General features: G+C 38.3%; 1 protein-coding gene across 9 annotated transcripts in view; it reads right to left on the bottom strand.

The window, feature by feature from the left end:
• Positions 1-11,278, bottom strand: part of LOC111266213 (transmembrane protein 65) — a 48,162-nt gene that overhangs the window by 34,734 nt on the left and 2,150 nt on the right. For 2 of the 9 annotated variants that reach the window (XM_022843506.2, XM_022843505.2), the window contains exon 2: positions 11,137-11,222. The exons of 4 other annotated variants lie outside the window; for them this stretch is intronic. In XM_022843506.2, coding sequence (XP_022699241.1) covers positions 11,137-11,203 — 67 coding nt within the window. In that variant the 5' untranslated portion in view covers positions 11,204-11,222. Of the gene's footprint in view, positions 1-11,127; positions 11,223-11,278 lie in introns of all 9 variants that reach the window. 3 more of the 9 variants (XM_022843504.2, XM_022843503.2, XM_022843507.2) reach the window with 2 other exon arrangements.

The raw sequence follows: 11,278 nt of genomic DNA on the forward strand, positions 1-11,278 counted from the left end.
TTTTGGAGAAGGTTCATAATTCAGTTATTTTGACTATATAGATTTTTCTGTTTAGGTATTATCGATTCTATATAGTCTTCTCGAACCTCGATCATGTGGGCGTTCAGCCGAGTAACTAAGTAGATTTGAAACGAAATAAAGGTCTACAGCCTCGATCATTTATATTGTAACAAACGAGTTCTACGGACGGCAAAGCGGATGGCGCGGCCGACGTGTAAAGACTACTTCATAACGTTCTTCTTTTGTCGGCAGTTCTTTCGGCAAAGGCTTTGTTCGATGAGTATCTTTGAGAAAGATATGGTTCGTCTGCGTTATGGGGCTTACTTACCTATTATTATTATATTTAGTATTGAATACCAAATCTCATTTTCTTTTAGTGCAAAGGCATTATCAGTTTAGTATTACGGCGCTATGATGCTATATAGTCAGAGACGTTGGCAAGTTTAAGCTTTTATATAAGTGATCTGTGTCATTCCTTGAACGAAAATAGTTGAACCGGTCAGAACTCAAACGAATTTTTTGTCTGCTTATATTTTTTCCTTTGAAAATGACCCGATGCGTTCTCTAATGATGATAAGATACACATCGCTTGGCCTTTAGCATATACATATACATACTACCCCCGCTGACAAAAAAATATAGTCAAAAGCTCTGCGCTTGCACGTAGAGCTTGAATGCTACAAAAATTTGAAATAGAATAATTGAAACAAACGATGCGAGGACGCACGTCGTGCCTGCCTGAGTGCCTCGCGTCACCAAGATAATAGGTAGATAGATCGTGTTCCTTCCTCCTTGAAGCAAAAGCTATCGTAGAATAATATGGTCATATTACCGTCGGCAACAGTGAAGCTATGAGCTTAATTGCTATGATAGAGTAGCATTCCCTCGATCAGCCATCACCGCTTCTCTTGTCTTCACTAGCTCTATCCAAATCAATAAATTTAGCTATTGATGGGCTCGATTTGCACATGGCAACTTTTTCAAGGGCCAAAGATTACCTATAGATGTCTTGCCTCATCGATCTGCGGCATAATTCTTTAATAACTATAAAACATATAGCTTAATGTAAAATGAAGTCGGAATTCCAAGTGTTCGCCAGAATCGCTGGTTGGACTAAGGCCAGAACAAAGTGCCTAAAGCTCAGCTAGTTCTGCGGATGTTATATGGTACGATTCGTAAATGACGCAGCGTCTGCACTATGGTAAACAAAACATTGTCTTTTACAAGCTTTGAGGAGAGTAAAACATGAATCAATAAAGGAGATAGGGTAACGATCGCAACGAGCAATGGACATGCTTTAGATTACTCGTTATTCGGCATGGATCTTCATCCTTAACGATTACGCAATCAAACGCTTGCGGTAGTCTATTGACCAACATACGTTGAATTACCAGAGCAATATTATGTAAAGGTAATTATATAAGGCTACATGTGCTACTCCCACTCTCACTGAGGTACCAGCTAGGACAAGGCTTCTTTTTCTAAACTAAATTAAAGTAGTTATATTAGGTTAGCAAATCTGCAAGATAGAGATCGAAGGTGAGGCGAATGATAATGAGTGCGTGGGCTTTGTCTTCATTAACAGCCTACTTCACTCCAGCGTGCCGCAGATTTCAATGTACAGTTTTTAATGGCCCTTCTAATAATACCTCCAAAAGTGTTATAAAATCAGCCGAGCCTGTCTGGTCCGTTACGTGCTTCAGCTCCGAAGATCACTGTCAGATCTGAAAGCTTGATCTCTGACTACAGAGGCTGCTTTCATTTCAGTGTCACTTTAATTCATAGAAAGTGAAGCTCTCGTAAGCAAATCTGCTTTGAAAACGCGTCTTTTTAAATACTCATCACGCGCAAAGATTCCTTGTCTGATTCTTCCCTGTAAAGTTTTTGAGTCATGAAATCTGCTATCAGTATTTACTATTAAATTTCTCAATCCTTATCTATGTGCAGGCAAATCCTTCAATTTTAGTTGACAAATGCTCGGTTTGTAGTTAATCCCCATTTTGCCTTTAAAGGGCAGCTTTGTCCACATTGTCGATGCTTCCCTATCTCTTCCGCCACAGTCCAATTCGATGCATCTCTCAGGCCACTCCACTAGCTTCCAAGTTCTGCAAGTTTGATGGATGCATAACTGGATTTGGCACCAAGTAAAGTGTAATAAGAATTATCGCAGCTTCTTAAGTTTGTTCGGGAAAACATTTCTGCTACTAATGCTAAAGAACAACAATCAACAACAGCGGACGAAAGGTTTATATATAAGGGCATTTTCGCTTCACGTGCCCATTGAACGCGTAATTTTTATGGCGACTGCTAGGTAAAGTAATAATATGATAGACTATTTAGATAAATTCGATTCTATAGCTAGCCCATGTGCGCATGTGTGTGAAGCAGATTATATGGTTATACAGAGATTTGTTAATGCAAGGTTGTTAGTTAGGGCCAAGCTGAAGCAAAGTTTAGTGAGGTATTTTATACCTCTCTGGCTTCTAATCACTATTTACACTAAACTCCTATTTTGAAACTAAACTTTTCGACTAACTTTGGCTTCTAACAGTACATAGGTTTTACAAACGTCACAGGTTTACTGATGACCGGGTAGGTTCCTGCTTAACCTAAAAAACCCTAAAAAACGTAGTTTCTGTGTAGGATCTCTAACGATCTTGACAAATTATAGTCGATGAGTAGACTGATTCAATTTTATGAAGACTTTACAAGATGAACTTGCCGCTTAGTGCATCTTGTTTTCAGTTTATATCCTATCATCTTGTATGCTTCAATAAATGCGTTGCGTTTTTGACCTCCATCGAAGTAGACGTTAGCAACAGTATTTGATATGATGGGACGGTCCTTGGGTTATAACTAGGTTAGAATAAATTGGATAAAAAAAATTATACTCGATCTGATTTGACCGCTATCCTCAAGCGCTAGAATCCCTTAATGCGTTTCGTTGTGCTCTCTGTAATTAATCCATAGAAGGAGACCCCGATGTTCGTATTATTAGTTGTTCGACCATAGGAATATTATTCTAGTCATAAATATAGGCAGCTGTTCTAGTTTGTTGTTTTCATAACGGTGAACAAGTCCTCGGAGTCACCTTTACAATATAGCACTAGGAACTTGCCCCCACTAGAAAAACGGAATGGGTTTATAATCCTTAACACAACAGCTGTCTCAATACAATATCTAAAACACTTGTTAGATTTTTTGGGCCAATTCCTCTTTGAACATAATGCATAGTGTTCTCTTTCTGGCGCGAGGAAGCGAGAAAACCTGTGACACACACCATTTTAATGGGTTTTAGCAAGGTGGCTGAGGCAGCAACACGTACCCAATGAGTGGGCTAGAAAAAGTAATCTTCTATAGAAGTTTGGTGTTCGGCGCTATGACAACCTCTGTACGGTTTACACGCTTCATATAGTAAAAAATATTTCCTAATGCTTGGTTTTCCAAATGTTACGCAAACGTATCTAGTACAGATAAAAAAAACACGTAATTGTAATTGTGTAATAGCCTTCGTAAAGGCCGTGCCTCCACGGAAAGTGACTTTCAAGAAGTGATCCTTTTTTCTAAAATTCTGTCGTTTCTGAAACAGAAACGGCTTCTGAACGTGATCACCAGACCAAAAGGTCTATAAGTTAGCAGTGTGTTATTTAGAGAAGTTTGTCAACGAAGTGATCATTGTTCTTGTTAAAGAGGGAATAGTAAGGGCTACAACACATACAATTATTGTAAGTTATGTGATAAAATATACTGAACTTATATATGGTATAAAAAATAAATTAAAATTGAATCAATATGGCGATTAAGATGGATTTCTTAGTCAAATACCCGATATTTTAACGGTACAGCCGCGGCAATTTCCGACATCGCTTAGGATTTTTTGAGTTGACGAAAAGAGAACGATAACATCACGTATAGCGTTCATATATTCAAATATTCTAAGTAAGATTGAACTAATTGAGTTCGACTGCACGCTGGTCGTAGCTCAGTACTACGGGTGTACGTAGTTTGCTTCATACCGGTACAGAATAAAAGACAACCCGAGGAACACTGAGCATAAAATGTCACGTATCCTCCTAAATGGTACACAAATGGAACGTAAACATGATTCATGTTGTTCCACCGAAGTATATATTTATCAGCAGATACTTCGCATCAATCGTTTGAGCAATAAACAAATAGACGAAAGAGCTTTCTCTAACAGCAGATGTTACGGTAAACGTTTCACATAGGAACTAAATCACTGACATCCAGATGTATTCAGAGCTCTTAAGAGAAGCAAATTCTGATAATAACCCACCAAATAACGCAGCGCTATCTTTAAGGATCAGATAATTAATAACTCGTTTTCGTGAATAAGATTGTCACAAATAGACAATGAGTCACATCCTGGCTGATCTATATTAAAGAAAATAACAAAGATTTGCACCTCGTACTCGAAATCCACACGTGTTTGTGCTGCGTTTACAATTCAGTGGTTTGTGTTTACGTAGTTATTAAATACTTTGTTTAGCTTAATCTTTCAGCGGTGTGAATTGCATGCCAGTTCGCGTCTTCTCTTCATATCTACATTTGGGTATTGGCTACAAGGTGAGCTAAAATTTAATCTTCGTATCGACCATGGCACACAATAAATAAGGCGAAATATGTAATTCATGTTGCCTCTTTTTAATTGAAGATGTTCAATCCAGAAAATAAATAGATTTATTGGGTTATAGCATAAACAAGGACCCACTGTTCGTTTTTCCCCTTACCTCTTGACCGATTATCTAGTTTCATTATAGGACAGTGCACTCTCACTCTCTTCCATAAGACTATTGTGCAAGGAACAAATGTGTATGTTGAATCCGGCCTAAGAGAAATGCATTTCCAGCTTCTGCACTATTCCGCCTATAGCCGAAATTAAAGAGCTTCTTCGAGAAGGCCCGCCTGAAAGTACTTGTGAACTCATCAGGTGAACGAGAGAACAAACTACGGTTATATGGCTATCAGTAAGCACCCTCAATCTATGGGATCTACCCAAAGGTTGAAGGCTTAAGCGTTTCATGTACTATGTAAATAACGCACGGCTTTTTCTTCCGGCTCAACAGTTCGCCCGGTACCGAGCAACACGCAGCCGTAATTGGAGGTTTCTGTACAAAACTGTCAAACTTACGTGTTAAGAAAAATCGTATTTCCATACTCTTATAAAAAAGAAAAGGTAAAGGGCAGTTCCGGGATTCGTCTAGGCCCAAAGCTAAGCCAGATCTTCATTTGCTTACAAACACAAGTAAACAAGAGTTTATTTATGGTCCAGTTACGCCGATCGGGCAGAGCTATCGTACAGAAAGAACGCGATAGACGGAAGCAAAGTTATCCTTCACTACGATAATGACAGTGGCCCATTTACTTGGATTTGCGAAAACCGCGTTATAGAAGTTTGAGCTACTTGCGACGGAAGGCCCGCCATATTTTTCGAATTCTGCGCCTATCGATTACTACTTTTTTCAGTACTGGCAAATTACTAATCGTTCATTTGACAGTTAAAAGGGTTTCAAACCCTGAGATTTTCAACTTTAAACCTGAGAATTTTTGCGCGGAAAAAATGAATTGGTTTTTAGTTTCAAGCAAATCGTAAAGAAAAACGATTGTACGTACGTAGTTAATTGATCTGTGATCAAAATTCTTTTTTGTATTTTAGTATCCGTTGGTAGTGTATTGTATCTGCTGTACTTTCTCAATTAACAAACCATTTACCATTTGCACTTTATATTACAGTCAGCCAAACCAAACACCCTAAAAAAATCTTCTATGGGTAGTATGTAAACGACTGGACTTAAAGCATTCTCAAGAGACTTTTAGACATTCGTTTCGACATAACAAATCATTCGATCAGGGCAAGAAAGCTCTCTGATCTATCAGTCAATTTTGGTCAAGATCTTTTCGCATTGAATCGTTGAAGTTGAAAGTCGTCTACAAGTATTTAGCAGATAACGTCAAGCTACAGAGAGATCACCTTCTCGAGAACTTCATTCGTTTATTATTACCACTAGTTTAAAGGTTGTTAACTGAAAACACAAAGGGCAGGACGTAGGACACCCACATTTCGTTACTGGGCCTATTGCTTAGTTCTCAGGTCGAGCATCATGACTGATCGACCTATTATGTCCCGGGACACCTATTTCTGCCGCTGAACATCACGAACACGTACTCTTTATTTATGTCATATCGTGATCGACATTTGGCTAAATGGTACACATGTAACCAAACTAGGAGGTCCTTTACGGTCCCACCATTCTTTGTGCCGATAACTGTCACAAAAACACTTCCTGTTAATCCTCATGCAGACATGACTTTTTTCCACAGTGCGAAAACGACTGCGCATATTTTAACCTGTTGACGATGGATCTTTTACTGAGCTGATGAAAAACCGACCTCTCTGCTTCTGAATATATTCCCCAAGTGCCGATGTAATCAGCAACTGAGGACAGTCATGCTGCTAAGTCCTGGTTGTGCCAAAAGCTCCTCAGGACACCGGGCCAAATTCGCACTAGAGCCTGCTGTTCGTCGCCCGTTTTATCCGACCACTTAGAGCGTCGCACTCTGTAGTTCAACGTGATCCAAAGCGCAACCAAGCGCGACCTTGGTGCTCAGATCTAGTGTGCTAAGACCGGTTTCGGTAAACGGAGCTAATTACAGCTCATTGCCCTTCGACACCTCGCCCGGCTTTCGTCCACATCTACTTTTCTGACGGAACTACAGGCGTATGTTGTGTCGGATAATGCGCAGGTTTTTGATCCTACTATTCAGATACCTACTGAAAAAGAAATAAGACGAGATAAATAACGCTGTCACGGCGGTTGGACAAGCTCAGATAATGTGCATGTAAAACAAATATTAAATAGTTAATCTACTTGCAATCCTTTGTTTATACTAATGCACAAAGATGGATTTTGTTCGGAGCCTCATGTTGCTGGTCAGACCTAGATGGTTTGGCCATCTTCTAGGCGCTAGGGATCGGCACACTTCGTTTCAAGTTGGGGATCAGCTGTCTGCGGCGATACTGGACATAAAACTCGGAAATCTAGAGACCTAGGAGATGGGTTCACCTTTTTTGCCAAAAACGATGAAGGTGTAAGCATGCGGACGAGTCCTACTGCCCTTGACAACGTACCAGTTTGAATCCCTCTCTCTCTCTGAATAATAAACCACCGCATCACAGCTACCACGCTACACCCCGCATTCTAATAGTATATTGATCGTCTCTAGTACGATACACAATTGCTGTTTCTGTAATTTTCTAGACAAACTGAAACAAGTGAATTGAGTTAGAGAGCAGTAATAGCCCCATTAAATGGGTCCTCTATCCTAGTGGTCGATAGGTTCTCTCTCGTTTGCTGGCATCTATGAAAACACAGCTTGTTGTGATGTGAAGTCCGAGTAATTCCGTAAAGACGTGCGTGGAAAAAGCTTTGAAAAGATGTAGCAAAATCCTGTGGCGTCTGAAGTCGAACCCGTTATGCTAAACGCACCGAATCGCAATACACTTTGTTGAAAATTTCGAGCTGCTATATCGCATCATGTTGGGAAATTTTTGAAAATATTAGCTACCCAAAAATTCTAGCTAGTGACAAATAACACTTGGTCAAAGTAGCAGATGCTCTTAATTCGAACGACCGCTGCCAAGTGAAACAAAGAGTAACTGGGTCAAAAGCAACAACAAAATTCATATTCGTTTAACGTTCGAGATCGAAATCAGCTTTGAGTAAATTTCAAACCGTTTCTTTGTCTATCCTAACAATATCGCAATAGTAGTACTTGATGGCCTTAAGCTCGAATATACGCACATGTACAAAGGTTTAATCCTCATATAGCCCGATAGCATCTCCTGAACCGAAAGCTAAACAGCAAACAACTGTGCCGGCTTTCATCGATTGGTTTTACAGCTTGCTGGCTGTAAGCTTATCTTGAGCTCAGCAATGCGAGTGACACCATAGAACTTTATGTGATCAATTGTGAAAATCTATCGTGCTTTCATTCGTTTCCAGGTTCTCATGTTGACAACTCGCGCAGAGTTATTCCTTCACCGACTAGCAACAGCAACGATCACTGGCTCTACAAATTCTCTACGGAATCATCCAAAAAAGATTATAAATTTAACCATAATAGAACTGACTTAGTGGCGCGTAAAACTACGACTAAGCAAGCACATACTAGCTTTCGCCCCGGATAACCTAAAGAGCCTAAACCCAATAGTCATGTGTTCGCAAATCACTTAATGTTGCTTGTTTTACAATTTCAAATACAGCCTAAACTGTCACCTGAATTCACTAGGAAATCATTATACTTAGTTTTCTCAAGCCTGAACTTAGGTATGAGCGTCTCAAACCAGTGGCCCTCTGGTATTATTACAGTACAGTTTATATTAGTGAAAAAAGTGCATAATAATATAGTGAAACCATCGTGGATAGCAAATGGCCAAGAAACTTATCCAATTTTTGCATCTCCACGTAAATCTAACAAGTTAGTAATGATAAGCTTCACAGGAATGTACGAAATCAATACGACGGAAGGTATACAACTTGGTCATTGCCTTGAGTCTGCCTTCAGCAGCTTGAAGTCCCAAAGCGTAACGCCTACATCTCGCACTATGAACTATCATATATTGGGAAAAAACTTCGAGATGACACATTACAATAAATACGTTATATATATACATATATTGGTTACCAAATAGCGGTTTTATTGTGTGAACAGACTATATTCAAAAGTTGTTTGTATCAGAGTATGTAATTTCTACCAGCAAACGAAAGCGCTCCTTTGTAACGACAAATATTGCGGCATAGCCTTATGTGTGTATTCGATTTCCGAGATTGCCTTATACGAACTCTGCTACTGCGGTCTGCCAAAACGCAGACGCGGTGCGTCTTAAGGCGACAAAAGCACCCACAACTCTTACTATTAAAGTGTATGCATACGATATGACGATGGTACCCCCCCCCCCCCTCCTCCCTTTTAACATGGTAAAAACGATTTTCAACAAAAGTTAACCACGAACTGTTTCCCCATCTCATCGTATGCCAATAGCACGACATTAAAAAAATTTTTTTCTAGTTTTAGATCATGAGGTGGCCTTTCGATTTTGCTGAACTTGTTAATCACTCAGGTGCTGTTATTATTTAGCTCGGACAAGCACGCTAATGAAAATTAAATTGAGCTTCATAAAAGACTGTGTAAATAGTAGTAAACAACTTGCTCTAGGAATGCCGTAGCGATATTACGTGCGACTTTTTTTTTTCTATATTCATCTTAAATTTTAAGGCTGAATTGTCTGGGATGGTTGCCCGAGAAAGTGTAAAAGTTCTGAGAATAGAGTCTAAGTAGCTTGATAATTATGATATGGTGATTCTCACTTAAGTGCGCTGTTAAATCATTTGGTCAACACTGTCTAGCGTTCAGTCCTAACTGTAGCCAAATTCTCAAATGAAAAATCGATTTAACACACTGAATAATAGCAGTCATTCAGTCAGAGGTAATGGAAGTTAAGTAAATTAGATGTAGTAACAAAGACGATCAACAAATATTTTCAATTGGTCAGACTGAAGAAGTAAGATAGTGCTAGAAACAGATAGCAGATGTTTATATATTTCGAGTTTTAGGTCGTATTAGGCATTTCTATAAAAGCTCACCTACATATTAGTACTATGATTATCACTAAGTGCTCCGCGATTTTTTGTATTTATCTCCAAAGCAATAAGCGTTACAGAAGAAAGCATAGAATAAGAATTTTTGGCCATCTCCAGAAAGCTTTGTAACCTTCCTTTTTAAGTTTTCACATTGAAAATTTTAAAGAAGACGTAATTTTCAACTAACTTGAGGGTTTCTTTTATTGTTTAACGTAATTTCGTAACGTAAATTTAGCGTAATATCGAGAAGTGTATACACTGTACAGCTTTTATTATGGCTGTATTCAATGGCTCGTCCTGTGGTTAACTGAAAACCTATTTAAATTTTCCCTTCAAAAATATGTTAGGCAGGTCATTGATTGGCGACTAATCACACGCTAAGTATTTACATGACTTTCTAGAACTTCAAACAGCTTACCTTCTTGCACGTTCACCTCATTGAAATTACTGTAGCGTAGTTACATGATATAATGAATTATTTAAGCAAAAAAAAGTTTTTCCTCCTTTTTCCGCTACTTTAGAGATTTGCTTGCCTTGGCTAATAGCTGAACATATTGAGCGTACAATTTTTACTATGGCTAACTTTTCCTATATTTAACCAAATATCGAAACAGTGAACAATGTTTTATAGTTCGCAGTCCTTAATGGAATTTAATGAAAACTATTGTTTAGGTTATAGGAAATCTACCAAAACAGCATCCTGTAGGTATATCCATGTTATATGTTCAGATAGCTCGAAAAAATTCAGAAATATCTAATTGCTTTGATGCTTTCTTTTAATGTACAGTAAATTTTAATAGATATCATTAGAGCACTATTGTCTCTGAAAAAAAACATTAGCTTACTGAAAAAATAACATGCGAAACAGGTAAAACTACGAAGACGAGTGGCACAACTTTGTTGGCTAGTAATTTCAAGTTACATGTGTAGTTAAATTTTTGCTAAATGCTACCTCCTAGATGACTTGCCTTTTTCTCAATGCAGACGGCAGGCCTAACCTACTTCGACAAAAATCTTAATAGTAATCAAAATGCTGTAATAGTAATCAATTTTTTTTTTTTTCACTAAAATTAATATTTCGCAACTACTATAGAGTATATTGTCATCTTGGCCAACGTTTACTAGCGTTATATATAAGTGAGTTTACGGAACTGTCACTACAGCCGATTTCAATAGTTAAAAAAACAAGGGAAAATATCAAGCTGCTCGTCTCGCTTACTATTATCAAGATGGTTATTAGGTAAACAAAAATCCCCGTGGGAAATTGAAGTTTAGACCGTTTTATTTGGCATAAATCTTTATTTTAAGTGATAAATGCTACAAAATCAAAGGTAACTGGGGAGCAGATAAATACTATTTAGTGGTTCGGAGCTTTTTTCTATTTTTTTCAAATTGGATACCTCAAATTGTGTGTTGTGGCTATAAGCAATCTTACAAAAATTCTCTCTTCAAGATTGAAACTTACGTTTCTGACCTTTTCGTGTTGTGCGAGATGTAATATTCACTCTGCCGTATTCATGCAGAAATAATGCACAAGCCATTACCTGTGCACGCTGAAAACTAAAAAAACATATGAAACAAATTTTCCCCGTTGAGTCTATAGGAAGGTCAAATAT

Source organism: Varroa jacobsoni, unplaced genomic scaffold (genome assembly GCF_002532875.2).
Source record: "Varroa jacobsoni isolate VJ856 unplaced genomic scaffold, vjacob_1.0 scaffold_1064, whole genome shotgun sequence".
NCBI lineage: Eukaryota > Metazoa > Arthropoda > Arachnida > Mesostigmata > Varroidae > Varroa > Varroa jacobsoni.